Source organism: Haliaeetus leucocephalus, unplaced genomic scaffold (assembly GCF_000737465.1).
Source record: "Haliaeetus leucocephalus isolate CR32 unplaced genomic scaffold, Haliaeetus_leucocephalus-4.0 Scaffold933, whole genome shotgun sequence".
Lineage (NCBI taxonomy): Eukaryota > Metazoa > Chordata > Aves > Accipitriformes > Accipitridae > Haliaeetus > Haliaeetus leucocephalus.
The window spans coordinates 4,234,554-4,250,799 of NW_010973369.1; the positions used below are offsets into that span (position 1 = coordinate 4,234,554).

Below are 16,246 nucleotides of genomic sequence, written 5' to 3' on the forward strand. Positions count from 1 at the left end.
ATTTCTGCATAGGTAAAGAAAGCACTACGCTTAAAGTTGAGGAACGAGGTAACCAGAAGCAATTGCTTCAGTTCATTTTCCAAGGATTATGCTTGCTTTCTTTTCGTAGACTTTAGATGTGAAACAAGTTAAGTAAATGTTTTTCTCTACTTCCTAAGTCTCATTCAAGGCAGATGTGAGTTTTGTGTAAGGTGGAATCTGAAAATGTTGGCTGTGCATTTAATAAAATTCTGATTTCCATCCAAAGATGCAAGCTATTAGTTTAAAAAACAAAACTACAAAACAAAAACCCAGGAAAAAAACCTCACCAAACTGTTAATATATTGTGTGGAGCTTTTTTTTGATTGACAAGTTAGGAGTTTGTTATGCATAATAAAGTAACCACTGCATGTTATCCTCCATTAACAGGTTACATTTTATATTCAGGTATCTGTATCAGTGTGATTTAACAGTTGCCAGCTAGTGACACTTGACCTGGACTTAACAAAATAAACATATTACAGGTGCATAATGAGATTAAAATCAGAGATTTAGGTAACATATCGTGCCTACTGATGTAAATTGAAGACTTCCAGTGGAAGTTGGTGCACCATATCTAGGAGCTGTACTTACAAGTCATTTAAGTGTTGCAATCATAACCTTATTTTAAAACTCACTTTTAAAGCTACTGTGACCTACACTGCTGTGGTGATGCTTCTTTCTATGTCCTCTATCCTTTCCTTTCAGAATACTCAGGAGTACAGTTGGAAGTGCAGAAATCTCAACTGTTATTAAACATTTACTTTTTGTTTACTTGTGTGTTTTAGCTGGAATCGGGTGGTTTCCTGTATGCTAATTGCAGTAATGTCCCCTTAAGAAAGGGGAATTGCATTTTCTCCCTTGTCTTGAGAGTGGGACTTGTGGCAAAGCAGACTCTGGTGATAAGATGCTTGCAGACAACGGTTGGAATTAGCCTGGCGTAGGTGAGTGATCACTTAACCACAATGGGACCAGAGGTGAAATTGGGCTGTATCTATCCAGTGCAGCCCAATACTTGAAAGAAATGATTGCAGATAGAAAAAAACAAAACAAAAAAAACAACAAAACAACCACCAACACCAGCTGGAATCAGTGTGGGAGTTGCTCTTACAGTGAGGAACCAGCTTAAGTGTGATAAAAATAAGTGCCTGGTCTTCTGAAACAAACCTTTTATAAGACTGAGGCCATGCTTCCCCCGTCAGTTTAGCTTAGTAGGCATGATACTAAACATGTAGTAAGAGAATTGTCTGACTCCAGCACGTAAAACAGTGGTACTGCTTAGCAGAGGTGATTTAAAGCTTGTACCAACCAGTTCTCTGTCTTGCAGACTCAATTTATGCTCTAATACTGAGAGTTGCAGAGGCCTTATGTTGTTCCCAAGGGTGCTGCCTCTTCAAGTCTTTCCTCCCTACAGCAAGCAGGAGACCAGCACTGGCCAAAGCCACATCATGTTGTCAAGGGATGGTTAATAAAAGGCTTTGAACAAATGCCATTAGAGCCTCTTCTCCAAGGACTCTGAGCACAGCTTGTACCACTCCCATGTGTATAAACTGTGTGTGATCCTGACTGCTGACAGGAGGCTAGCCATTGACTGCTGCAAGACAAGCATTTCAATGCAACTGCTTTTTTTCTCATCTTCTGTAAAGTGTTTGCTTGGGAGGGAGCCCTTGTTCAGGGTCAAACTCGGGATAGTCAAACATGCCAGCCCTGTCCTCGTGTGTTGGTGTGAATACAGGCTCCGTGTGAGCTACTGTTGAGACATCACTCTTGCACTGAGGAAGCATCAGGATTTCAGGGAGTCTTTACAAACTACTTCTTTTTAGTGAATCCAAAAATGCTGGAGATTTACACAGCCAGCAAGTGAAAATATTTTTCTAGTTGACATCATTGCAGTGTAATTATTCCTGACAACACAGCAGTTTTCCTGTTGGCTAGTGCAGTTTTTAGAACCGAAGCTTTTCTTCTTATGCCCCAAAATAATACCAATCTCTTTTTATTTTTTAATCTAGCTGAAGTTTCTATTATCCCCTCTAAGGACTAGGAGTTATAGCTGTTTGCCCCTGTTTTCTCCTGATTCACCTGAGTTTTCAAGAATCTCCTGATTCTTGAAAGTTTGCATGCAATAAGCAGCTGTTGACTTTGCATCACAAATTGTGTTGTTTGCACCTTTCTAATGATGGTATAAAGAGCAGTTGGAGGTGTAAAAACCTTCTGCTGGGGGCACTGACTCAGTCTACGGATGGAGTACAGTACATGACGTTCTCTGTCTGCAGTGTGAATTTGTCACAGATTGCACTGAAAGATTTTCTTTGCTCTTGACCCAGTCTACTGAAGTAACTCTCAAAGCTGTTCCTGGGCAATCCTTTGTCAAGAATCTCCAGAAGATGATTCAGCCCACCTACCTGTGATGATAGTGCAGGCAGGAGCACAGTCAGTGTACTCCTTGCTTAAAGTCTAGGCTTGATTCTTGTGTTACAGTTGAGTATAAGCTGGGGTTCTCTGAGCTATGAAACAACTAAAGAGCAAAAGTCTCTCTGGTGTAAGTGTGCATAGTGGCTGAGCAAAAGTGAGTGTTTCAATCCACCCTGGCTTGCACACCCTTCATGAGAGGGGATCAATGAAGAGCAGTGTGTTGTCACAAAAATTGTGCAGCCCAAATTGCTAGCCAAGAACTACTTCAGGAAGAGGATTCCTGCAAACCACAAAAATAAGGGTTAAGTGAACAATTTTGCTTTAGATGTGTTGAAGTAAGGGATAGGTTATCTTCAGCAGTTCCTGGTAACTCCGAAGTCTAAACATGCCTGTAAATGTTGCAGTTGTCCTTCTTTGGAGAACCAGGGCAGAAGGCAAGCAGAGGCACGGGTGCCTCTTGTCCTTGCTCCTGAGTGACTTGTGAGTGACCCTGGGCAGTTCTTTTTGTCTTTGTCTCTGGTGTGGCGCCTACGTCCCTCTCTTTGTCTCTTCCCGAGAGAAGTTTGTGTGTGACAGCACTGCATGATGGTGTCTGTAGTAAAGGTTGGTTGCTTTCTAAGTCTGAAAATAGGATTAGTTCCCTTGCATTCTATTTGAATGTCCTTAAATTTTACCTTCTTGCATAATTTTAAACTAATTTTACACTCCTGGATGCTAGACTGGTTTGTGAACAATTGTCCAGGCTTTCTCAGCAAGTCTGTCCTTCCTGCTGTGCTGGTTATGTTAACTGCATTTTGCACAATGGAGTGCGAAATGGGTGTGAATTTGGAAAAGCCTGAGATTAGATGCTCTAATAAAAATTGTTTGGTATTATTGGATCTAAAAGAAATCCACAGGGGAACCTACCTGTAACTACTTTTTTATGCCAAATTTGTTCTCTGAGCTGATTCGTAACAGCTGTTTCCCCTCAGCCACATTTACTTTATATACCCTGAAGTCCCGCAGGGTCTCAGTCCTGTATATATGTTATTAGCAAATCAGAATACAGATTTAGTTGCAATGAGTGTAAGGCTTTTGAAACCTGAGAGGTGACGAAGCTCAAGCTTGTTGTGGCTGTCCATTGTTTGCATTTTGGATCTGGTTATGATACTCAGATGCAGGTGGAGTTGGCTTTGGAAAGGGTCATTGGCTGTTAAAATTGCCTAGCTTTCCACTTTTCTATCTGTTTGGACCCCTTCACTGGCTGTTGAAAGTAATTCTGGGCTAGTTTGAGGTGGGAGGAGCAGGAATAAGTGCTTACTGAAAGCAAGGCAGTTGTTGGACATGACAACAGCTAGGACTGAAGTGGGCATATACCATATAAACTTGCACATGCTTCCAACATGGCTTTATATTTCTAGAGTGTTCTGGAGCTTTCCTGAGTCCCACAGTGATCACTGCATGGATTTTTCCCTAGATCTTGCTCTCGGCCTCATCTTTACCTCCTGATGTGCAGAGTTATGATGGGCCATGGCTTTTGAAACTTGAGGCAAAAGTGTGTCTTCAGTTTTGCTGCTTCTTCAAAGATGTACATGCAGTACCTAACTTTGTTTATTCATGCGGGTGTAGACTCATAAAGCAATAGGAAAAAAAATCGCTGAAACTATTTCTACCCCAGTAAGGGAAGAGTGTTAGTATGCAAGATACTCAAATTCTGAATGGAGGAGGCTGTGGAAAGTAAGTACTTCTACTTATAAAAGAGTGTAGCCTTATAAGAATAAATATCACTAGGGACAATAACGGGGTTGCTCTTATCTTGTTTCCTTAAGAGACTACTCTGGACTTTCTTCTCTTCCATGCCAGCACAGCAGCATTTTAAGCTGTATGCTGGCGCTGGTCATTTCCCTGAAGTTTTAACTTGCTGTTCTGTTTTATTCTGCTTTGTTAGTGGAAACATACTAATGGGTTTCAGTCTCTGACTCTTATTTATACAATTACAGGAGAATGTTTTACATCTTGGGAATCCCTGAAAACACATGTTTCTGTTCACATTGAACTTTTTTTGGTTTTGAATGCAAATAATGGATTGAAACTTCATTGTTGCCTCTCGGTTGGGAGCCCTTTGGCATGTGTAAGAAGCAGCTATTAATTTAGCCTTTCTGTACTGATCAAACATGTATTTTCATGCTTTATAAGGCTTCCTCAGTCTTGTCCTTTGTGTAATATTGTCTACTGCAGTTCTACTTGCAGTGATTTTATGAGTTTGTTACACAGCAACTAAGATCTGCTGCAGAATAGGCGTATGTGAATGTGCCACCTCTTTCAGAAGAGACCATGTAAAAAAAGGCACTGACAAGTCATTGCTGCTGCTGTCTACACAGTTAGTTGTTTTGCTGCAAAATGCTTGCAGTGTAGCAGTTTAAGGTCAGCATCCTTTTACCACATAGCTATCTCAATTACTTAAGCATTAATTACCTGCAGAGTGTTAGGTACTTCCCCAGCAGGTGAAAAAATGAGGTGCACAGAAAATAAGTGATTAATCCAGTGTGGCTGAAAAAAAAATTTGAAGAAGGGCTCAAAATGTGCACTAAAGAGTATCTGTCCTTCTCTTGCAGGATGTCTTGCTTACCTACCCAGCTTCCCTGCAGGTTGGTTTAGATTGAAATGCCAGCAGTGACATTTCCTTCAGGTTAACTTCATGTCCCGGAGGCTTCAGTCACACAAGATAGGAGTGATCAGTCTATTGGGGTTTTTTTTGTTTGTTTTTTTTTTCGTGGCCTCGTTAACCTATCCATGATAAGCTTTTAAAGTTTGGGATGGATAAATGAGTGTAGAGCTTAGCTTGCAGACTTGGTGCTGTGCCTGCCATGCTCTCTCGCTTTTAGCAGTTCTGTCACATTGTTTACCTCTCTTCCGTAGATTGAAGTTGTCCTGGGGTTTCGGTGGAGCAGAAGGTGTGTTGATCTTGTTTTGCAAACTTCCGTGTTTTTAGAAAGCTGTGTAAGATCCTTGCTTGCATAATAAAATTTCCCCCCTTGCCCTCGTCAAGATTCATCACCAAGTCATTCCACGGGTAACTTCCTTTCCCTCTGTTCAACAGCGAGAAATACAGGGCCTTTAAATTACAAGATTAAAGACGAATGCAGTAACTAAGGGGTCTGTCTTGTTCTGAAGCCAAGTTTCCCAGCACAGTCCTTTTAAGGAAAAAGACATAATATCTGTCTGTCCCTGTAGTATCTTTTGCCTCAAGTAACTACTGAAGTGTGGAGAGGGGTTGTAAGATTGTTGGTTTTACTCTGTTTCTATCAAAAGGACTAAGTTTTCAAGCTTTGGCAGAATTGGATACCATGTGGTGTGGTCAGTTCTGGCTCAGCCTGGAAGGAATTTTGTCTCAGAGTAACTATAGCGTGGAAAATAGGTTGACTCAAATCTATTCAGTGATGATATATTTCTCCATCTGAACCCTTAGAAAAAGGAAGAATGCACTCTGGTGGAGTCTTTTTAGTAATTACTTTTAGTAATTTAGTATTACTTTTAGTAATAAAGTTCCTGCCTTAGAAAGGATAAACTGTTTGGTTGTTCTGCTGTACTTTTCCAGGCTCTCTTTTGATGAAGCTTTTACGCCTTTTTTTTTTTCCTACTCTTATATGATTGGAAAATGAATGACTGAAGATCTAAGCTTTGCAACCAAGACCTGCTTTGTGTGTTCTCCTTGTGGTTAGTCAAAATTAATTCAGTTTTACAGTAAACTATAAAACTCAGATTTTATTCTGGTTTATGGAGTGAAACAGTGAGCACTGTTGAAGTGTCAGCCTCCCTGAACTGGTGTACCTGACCCAGTGATGCACCTGAAGTGAAAAAAGTTAGTGATAGCACAGTAATTGTACTTCATTTGAATAAAGAAGGATTTTAAGGATTTAGAAATAGCTTTCTGCAGCAGTGTTGATTGTGGAGATGTCTTTCAACACTGGTGAAGGGTTGCGTGTCAAGTTGCTTTTGAAAGGTATATCTGTGCTATTAAGTATGGCACTCTGAGGAAGCAGAAGCCTGGCTGTCTTGTTTCGGTATCACTGTAGTTTCTTTCCTCTCTTGACACCTACTGAAAACCCAGGTCCTGCTTCTTTTATTGAATTTCACGCTTAGGTTGTGTGGGGTTCAAGTCATGGTCTTGGTGTTTCGGTCAGTCTCATTTCAGGATTCCAAACATTTTGCAGTCAGCTACTGGAGAAATAAAACAGCACAGCAAACAGACCTGCAATACCTTTCCAGGTTAAATGTTTCATGTGTATTCTGTAGTTGTGTAAATAGGGCCATTAGGCCAGTAAGTGACATATCCAGTTTCACATTGAAAGTTTATTTTAGATTATGATTTTCTGCTCCAGTGTATCATCCACAATACCATTGTCTCTCTCTGAACAGTGCCTTCTGGGTATGTTTTTCTGCTTTTGACACTTCTAGCTGTATATAGATGTTTTCCAGTTTCTGTATCTTTCATACCTACAGTTCTGTTTTCTTTCAGTCTGCCCTACTTTATTGGGAAAGGTGTTGTCTCTGATACCTGGATGCAGTTCTGTTTTCTGTCCTCCTTTTTTCGGCTACAGCAATGGCAATCCATTTAAACTCTAGAAACACTGTAATGAATTACTGGAACACCGCGATCATACCGTGACTTCCTCCAACTGCAATACAAATATTTTAGAAAAGTTTAAACCTCTTCCAGACTGGCTAGGTGGGATTGTTGCACATGCCTTTAAAACTGTTAAATCAAAACATGTAAAGTCAGATGACTGGTCCACAGTCATAACCTAACAGTGAGGATCCTGATCCCCTATGTGTCAGATCATGCCACTTTCTCCATATGGTTGCTCTTCTGAGCCATATGGGGGTCTGCAAATGGGCTTTTTCATCTCTGCACAGTGGTTGCTTTAAGTGAACAGTTTATAAATTGACTAGAACCTCACAGAGCAATGTTTACATGTCAGATTACTGTGCCTACTTAGGTAATCTACCAACCCCATCACCATTCATGTTAAAGATCTTGGATAATGACTAAATGTTAGTCTTTCTACTTGCTGATATAATGCATATATTGTAAAAGTTAATGCAACACTAAACCATTTTGATCAGATGCCTAAGGCAAAAGTACGTGTTCTTTACCAGGAATATGAAGAGTATTTTAGATGCTTCAAACTATATTCACATGTTTGAACATTCATAGTCCTTATTGGCATCATTTCAGCAACTGAACCTTGATAATTTTATTATTTGTCTTTTAATACCCAACATACAAGAAATTAAAACTCTAAAAGTATATAATTTGGCAAAATAAATGGTAACAAATGGTAAAACCTGAGTAACTTGAAAGTAAGAGGCCTTTTTCTGATAATCTGCAGTTTTAAGATGACTACTTTTGAGGAGAGCCTGTGGGGGAGGAGAAGAATCAGTAAGAATCAGTAAAATTGTTTCATTTAGGTCATACAGAGTCTTTTTGCTTTGCTTACTTTTGCATCACAACAGGTGAGAAGGAAATAAGCCTAAATAGTAAAAAGGCTGCAGTTGTGGAGTAAATTGGTCTAACGTGGAGGTGGTGTTTCAGCTGAGAAGGGACTAACGATTTCTCAAGTGACAGGAAGGCTCATGAGAAGTTTTTGAACTTGACCAGCTTTTGAACCTAATCCAGTGTTAATGAATTACCTCCCTTCCAGCTGCATAATTTAGCAGTGGAACTGGAGAAGTCTTTTTTTTTTTTTAAGACTTTCTTCTCCTTTCCAGAGGAAATGCTGAAAAGACTTTGCTACTTTCGTCATACATGTCCTCTGTGCTGATAGTAAAGGGCTTCTTGCTCATGCTTCAGGTTCGAGATGGCTGAATATACCGGTAATAGAGAGAGCACAGTACTCGTACAGACCAATGATCCTGAAAAAGTCTTGAGAGCTTGTATGTGTCTTTTGTAACAAATAACTAATATCAAGGCATTGGACTTAAATTGGGGCAGAAATTTCAGCCACTCATCTGAAGCAGAAGTGTTATTGGAGTAACAAGTTAAACATGTTTTTCTTAGTTGGTAACATGATTAATTTTTCATGCTGTGTCTTCAGATTTGGGCACAGATTTCAGTCCTAAGAATCAAGTAAGCTTAAATCATATTTCTGGACATCAGTATAGAGAAGCATTGAGATGAGGCTTTGTACGGATAAAATACCAGCATACATACCAGTTGAGGTATGTTTGAGGCTGTCTAACAAGAGGAAAGGCAATTGAGGTGTTGCTGAAACCAGAAGAAAAATACAAAAAGTCCTTATCCCCCAGAACCTAGTAAAACATTTCAAAAGAACAAAGACTGCTGGCAGAAACTTTTCTGTAAGCAGGTTAATGAGGGATTCAAATTGTGCCCACAAGAACTTACAAGAAGATGAACTGAAAGACAGCAAATATGGATGGTTAATAGATTTATCCGGAAAAGCTACTGTTGACCAGAAATTTGGGTTACCAGGTGTTAATTTGCCAGCTAGCTCACTTAATTTAGGAGAAATGAGAAGGGTCAGGTTGTTGCTCATATCTTTTTTCAGTTTGTTTAAAAAAAAAAAAATCTAGTGCAAAATTATAACAGTGGCATAAAATGCAAGTGGGATAAAATGACATCTTTAGCACCCTGTATCATGTGCCAGTAATACTCTCCCAAATAATACTGATAGCTGTACACCAATTGGGCATACAAGAACTCATGCCCCTCTCTGGGATTTCAGTATTTTATTAGAAAAATTGGTGTCAAAACTGACATATTAATGTAGGAAGTAGGCCTACTTCCATTGATTGTGATATGTAAGTAATCTTTTGGGGGTGGGGTGCAGAGAGTGGTGTTCAAAAGTGTTTTAAAAGCAAATGAATTTGTCTCATGAATTAAAATAGTATAGTTCCACATAATTGTTTTGTCACCAGACTGATCTATAAAGCCAGGGGGCATTCTCATTATGAAAGGAGACTTGCCTTTGGTGTCTGTTGGTACTCTTCCTCTCCAGGTGGCAACTGCCTGCTGGAGGGTGGCTTTCTTTTACTTCGTCTCTGTTCTTGTCATGCTGTACTTAGAGGTGCCTAACCTTTTACAGCTCTGTTCCTGGATAAAGAGTAAAACTGCACTGTTCCAGTAATACGTATATACAAGTATTGCAAATAGGGTTATGACTCAGCCTTTCCCCAGAGACTTAGCGGTGAAGCGAAGGCAGGGGGTGGGGGGGGTGGGGGACGACAGGGAGAAAACAGAGCCACAGACCAAAAGTGCTTAGAATTTCCCATCCTTAAATCAGGCATCCTTGTAATTAAACAGAGTTGAAAGATGAATCAATGTACAAAAATGCAGAGCTGCTTGTGATTGTTGGGGGTACAGGGGGATAGCAGGAATAGTACTGGGACTGTGGTAATCTTTTGGAGACATACCAGGCTCAGCGTTAACAGACAGAGATACAGTGCCAGAGACATCAAGCTTTCTAGAACAGAAGAGATGCCTAAAGCTCTGGGTTAGAGGATACTGAAGGGAGAGCCTTAGGGGTAATGGATCCTTACCCAGTGAGCATAACCCCTGTCACCACTGTAGCCTTGATGCTGGAAAGAGACTTTTCAATTTCTGAAATCCTTAAATATCACAGGAGCTTTTGGGGGTTTGAACTTTGCTCACAGTAGACAATGGATTTTGCTAATGCTCTTGGAGAAGGAATAGTATTTATCTCCTTGTTCAGTGTTAGAGGGAGCAGACATGCTTAATGGAAGACATAAAAGGCAGGAAACAAATTTGAAAGCGTGATAATGTCTGACCTCATTCTGTAGCTCATGTGAGACTGGACCTAGTCAACTGCTAACCAGCTGCAAGCTGGGAGAGAGTTACTGGAGGCTAGAAGATTCTTCTAGGAATCAATATGCTAAATATATCAAAGAAGATATATTATAGACAGGAACACTTCTGTTGATTGCTTCTGTGGTGATGAGGTTTGGTGTGAGGTGGCCCACGGTGTCTTAAAGTTTTGTTCCCCATTTGGTCATCTGTTGCCTGTGTAATTCAGTTGGATGTGATGCTGTTTTGCTTTCTGTGAAGCGGGTACACAAACTGGAGTGAAATGGCTAAACTTGTTTTGTGTCAGCCACCAAATAACCATCAACTTGGACTCCTAGATGAAACCAGTCTGGAACAAAGCGCTTTTGTGTGATATGCCAAAAAAAGAATTCTGTCCTTTTTAATGACCCAGTCTCCTGAACTTCATCCAGCTTCACCCTCAAAAAAAAAAAAAAAAAGAGACCAAGAGCTTTAATGCCTTCTGAAGACATACACATGTCAGCTCAACTGAAGCAACTTCAGCTCTTTTGAAGTCTTCATTCTTAACCTACCTCATGGCATTGTGTCAGAAAGCAACACCATTGAGTCTGAATACTAGGCAAATATTCCAGAACAATTTAATTCTTAGGAGACATGTCTGGGAGGTAATACACTTACCTCCATGGAAGTACTGAATTCAAAGTATTGTCCAGTGTGAGAGGCCAAGTACCTCTCCAGCCTTGGGTGCACTTGGGTGAAAGCTCTCCTGCCAGTTTTCCCCTTCTGCATTCAAGACCATATGCAGAACCTCCTGTTCCCCAGCCACTTTGGCCTGCCTTTTAGCTAGAATACCTCTATGAAAGACCTTCCTACTAGAAATCCTTTGGTAGGCGGCAAAGGAGAGCTGAGTGGTGACAAATACTAGCAAGCAGAGCTAGTCTAACTGGTCAGGCACTTTTTTTGCTGCTGTACCAGGCTTTAATTGTCTGAAAATACCAGATCATTGTAAGCAGTGCAGAGGAACTACTTTTCAAGAGCAAATATTAATTTCAGCTGGAAAGCACGAGTCAGCTGGAAGGGAATCTGGTGATGAAGGTAAAAGACTGTTCTCTTTTCTGCTTTTTTTTGTGAAGAATAATCTTGTGGTTCTAAGCACTAAAGAGAATAGTATTGAGTTCCAGTTGCACACATTTTCCATCGATTGGTTGGTAGAAAAAACTGACTCTATGTTGGTCTGTGCCTCCTTAAAAAGCAAGTATGTTATAAAATGAGTGTACGTAGTTCTATGTATAGCATCATGATGGTTCTTCTAGCAATTTACCTATTCATCAAGTGTAAATAGATGGCTGTTCACTTCAGCTGGTGCTTTAGGAATCAGTGAGTAAACTCTCTGTGGAGTAAAACCCAGGCAGTTTGCAAACAGCCTGAGCTTCCAGCTAGTGGCTAAACTGAAGAATCTTAAGTGTGAAATGCACTGCAAAAACATTTTTGCCAGTGAAATGTGTGTTGTCCTGGTGGGAAGAAGGGTACTGAGAAATTGCTTCTTGGCAGTTCAGAGAGTGTAGGTGTCTGGTCCCCACACAGTTTGCCTGTGTGCCTGCAAAGCTCTGCCTGCTGTGAAATAGATTTTGCTGTTTAGGTACTTGAAAACTCTTAGGTGTTTTAAGCTGTAACACCAAGTGTTCCATATAACCTGCCACGTGCCTGTATATCAAAATATAGAAAACTAAATCTTGTGCTTTAAATGTATCTGCAGTATACACCAAAGCACTAGGAAGTGTCACCAAGTTCAGGAGGATTGAGGAAAGATGCAGAAGGCAAGTTGGAGGCTTGAATGTCAGCATTCATATGTTGTTCTGTGTTGTCTTACTGCAGGTGTCTGAAAACAGTACCTGAAGTTATAGAAAGCAATAGATTAAAATCATATTCTGTGGAAATGTGACTGTGGGTATGTTTCCACTAAAACCAGTTGAATGTTTTGAGGCTATAAGAGCTGGTGTCAGTTAAGGAGAAAAATGAATCTGTGGCGAAAGACTTGGAGTCGGGAGGATAAGGGTTGTTCCTGGCTCTGCAATGCATTTCCCATGTGACTCTGAAAGTCACAAAATCCTTGTGTTGCAGTTTCCTATTCTTAGTGCAGGGATAGTAGCCTTTTTAGAGGCACAGTAACATCCTTACAATTAATTAAGCATTAATACCTTACATCCAAGATCTCTGGTGGAAATTCTCGCCCTATGAGCTGAAAACAGTTGCCAAAGTCAGCACAGTCTTTTAGGTATCCCAGGGAGCTTACTTAATTTTAGTTACTTTGAGAAGCATGTTAAAAAAAGACAAAACAAACCAAACAAAAAACCCCACCCCAAAACTACCAAACAAAACAAAAAACAACAACAACAAAACCAGAAAAAAATCCCACAACCACCAAAACCTGTGGGGGAATCTTTGGGCATGCACACATTCTTCCCAACATTAGTGACCTTCTCTGTAAATGATAGTGTCTTTTGAGGTGGGTTTGAGGTGCTAGTTCAGCCTCAGCTCCTTTTTGATCTACTTATAAAGAATGGCTTTTGAATTACTTTATTTACAATTCAACTATGTTGCTCGTTTTCTGTGCTGGATCTATTTCCTTGGTGCTTTAAAGGACTTTATTGTATACTACAGTAGTCACTGAGGATGGGAAATGTCACTTGCAGTAGAAATTGATACCAATAAAGTTACTGTGTTCATGTAGATTTACTTGAGTGCCATCTCCCATTTCTGACCTGTCACTTAATTTGGACCAGTCCTAACCTGTAGAGGTGGGTTAGGATCAGCACATACTCATTACAGCTGTCATGCTGGATTTTCTTGGTGGGGCTGTTGTCAGAGGGAGGTAAGTGTCTCCTGCAGAAGAGAAGCATGAGGAGAGAATTCCTAATCCTCTTCTCTTTTCACCCTTTCTTTTCTTCCCTCATTACTCCCCCTTTCCCTTGCTGTGTGCCTGTCATGTCATGCATTGTTGGGGATAAGAATAAGATGGTTTTAATTTGGGGGGGGGGGGGGTGCTGGTTTGTCTAGACTACATACTTGTGGAAGTAGCAGTCTAAATTCTATGATCCAGCAGGCCTAACATTTCAGCTTTGTGATCTGTTCTTGTATCCTTATAATCTATTTGACATTAAATACTTACAGGCATAGGAAGCTAGGTTTCCCATCTGCCAAATAAGATTGAACTTGCTGTAACCATACTTACCTATTTAATAAGAAGGGTTGCATTTCTTCAGGGTTTGTAAAGCATTTAAAGCTCATTGAACTAAAGACCATGTAAACGTAGCTGTTGCCAATATGAATTAACTTGTGCTGCAGGAACAATGAATCTATTTAGGACCTCTGAAACGAAGATTTTTGTTACAAATTTTGAATGACAGAAAATACTGGTATGGGGTGGGTAAAAATGCAGAGGTTCATGAGGGAGGTGTGGAGTTTTCTCCCAACTTCGTGTCTTAATTTTTTTTTTGCCTCTCTGCTTGCAGATTCTCACAAACACAAAGATAAACACAAAGACCGAGAACACCGGCACAAAGAGCACAAGAAGGACAAGGAAAAAGACCGTGAAAAGTCCAAGCACAGTAATAGGTGAGGAAAACGTCAATGAAGTCCTCATAGGTTAAAACACTGTTGCACATGCAGTCTTACAAGAATCACTCTGATAATAAATGAGGATGGAATTGCTACCTTTTGAATGTGGTTTATATGAGTGTAGGTGCTTTAAGCCTAACTTCTGTCACTGCATGCATTTCCATCTGGGTAGCTGAAGTAGTGTATCTTGCAAATGTGAGCCAATACTAATGTCTAAAAGATTATCGTAGCTTAGTGTTAAGGGCATTGAAAACTAGTTTAACCCCATTTTCATGAAGATGGATCAATTTTATTCATAATCTTTTGTGCGTGTCGTTCCAATTGTTTGTCAGAAATGCGGAGCTCTGAGTGTTGGTATAAACCCCACTGTTTCAGCATAAATGAACCTGATGTGACTACTCAGCCTCCTAATAATTAGAAGTGTCTAGAAAGACGGTCCCCCAGAATGACGGTGATGTCTTTGGCCTGCTACCACAATGGTTGAATATCTCACTGTGAGGCAGTGTTATGAGCTTCTGCAGGGTTAGATGATGAATTTGAAAGGATTGCATGCTGTTTTGTCTGATCTGATCGATACGCTACACTGCCGCTGTATGGGGAAGGTGTTTCATGCCAGTCACCTACCTTATCCTCCACACTGAACGTGAACACTTTCTTACTTGTGATGACCTGTAGCTCTTGAGGTAGTGGTGAATTGTGAAGTTGTCCAGTTAATACCCAAGCCTAGGCTGTGAACTGCAAGAACCAGGATGTACAGGTCTGTCTGTGGTGATTTGGTGTGATGGAGCACAGGGCGAGTACATCACACACAGGATGTTACTCAGAAAATCTTTCGTAGTTGTAACTCCTGACATGCAAGTGCCATGGAGCTTACATTGACAATGAAACTTGCAAAAAAACCCAGTCCCTGCAGGGTGAGTTTCTGTTGTGAAGCTTGGTGAATGGCAGATAGTGTTTATGTTATGGCCAAGCAAGTGTTACTAACTAATTGCTATGCAACTGTGATAACACAACCTAAAAACAAATAAAAAAGCTTGTGTTAACAATGATTTCTATTAAAAAGAAGTGTGGAAAGAAGGAGAGAGAGTATCTGCTGAGCAGTGGGTTTGTTTTATTGGGGTCGCACTTTATCTGAGTTTTCTGTGACCTTTTGAGAAGTTGCACAACCTTACTGTTCCATAACATGTTTTTTCTTTGTTTGTTTTTTTTTTTTGAAAGTAAATGGTTGACAGGGCCGGGGGGGGGGGCTGTAAATCTAGGCCAAATAACTTGCAGCATTTACTGGCTTCCACAGCAAAGATGAAATTCTATGGACACATTGTTTGCACTTTTCTTTGCTCACATATCTATATTGCCTTGATTTCTGATTTTCATTCTTCTGATCTTCAAGCATACACCCCAAAATTGACCGTCTCGCATTTCCAAATGTTCATTGCTTCATTTGAAAAACCATTCTCCAGCAATTTTAGTGAAGTACATCCTTTTGTAAGGAGTAGTTTAAGCACTATCTTTAAATTTCCAGAATTCATTAATGATTCGACCTTATTTGTGTGGGAATGGTCAGTGTATTTTTAACTGGAAGAACTAATTATGGCTTATATCTTGAATCTGCATGCCACTGATTGTATAAACAGTAAATACCAAACCGTGGAAAGGAGATAAAAATGGCTAATATGTTTTGTGAGGTGTAGCTCATGAGATGATGTGTAATCATGCTTTATCTTGAAGTAATTCCTTCCTCCCTACAGTGTTGCCTTGAAATCCCTGTGAGAAAGGCGGCTTGTTTTCTAGGCGCTGTACCTAAAGCTTCCAGTCACTTTTCATTTATCTATTAAGTGTTAGTTTTTCCTGTGAGCACAATATACTGCATCTTTGAGTCCCATAATAGGATACACCTATGTGGATGGCATGACTGAGTGCATGCATGTGCAGGGGGTTTGTTCACAGCATGCTTTGGGGAGAGATTACATAATATTTCTTTGCCCCTCAGGCCCCTACAAAAGGTGGGACTTCACTTCCCCCGGCTGAGTGCACAGCTTGCAGAAGTTTTCTAAAGTTATTTTTTTTCCCTTTCAAAACTGCCACCTTAAAAATGAATGTACTATAATGCTGAATCAAAAGATCCGGTCTTGAAGGTGGTACTCAGGGAAGATAACATATGCGGACACGTGTGTGGTGCTCTAGTTCAATCACTCCTTCAGGAGTCCTCTAGAATCTTCACTGCCCCGTTGATGCTCAGTCACGCACAGGGTACATGGCTGCTTGCTGTGTGAAGCCAGCTGACTTCTAAGACAAACTTTCTAGAAATAACTGATGTCATAATTGAAATTCAAGCATTTTTTCCTGTCCTGGGTTCAGCTGGGATAGAGTTAATTTTTACAGGAACCTGGGAGGTGGGGGGCACAGCTGGGGCAG

General features: G+C 40.4%; 1 protein-coding gene across 1 annotated transcript in view; it reads left to right on the forward strand.

Moving 5' to 3' along the window:
- Window positions 1-16,246, forward strand: part of TOP1 (topoisomerase (DNA) I) — a 76,519-nt gene that overhangs the window by 16,806 nt on the left and 43,467 nt on the right. The window contains exon 3 of the mRNA XM_010584080.1: window positions 13,726-13,828. Within this exon, the coding sequence (XP_010582382.1) occupies window positions 13,726-13,828 (103 nt within the window). The remainder of the gene's footprint in view (window positions 1-13,725; window positions 13,829-16,246) is intronic.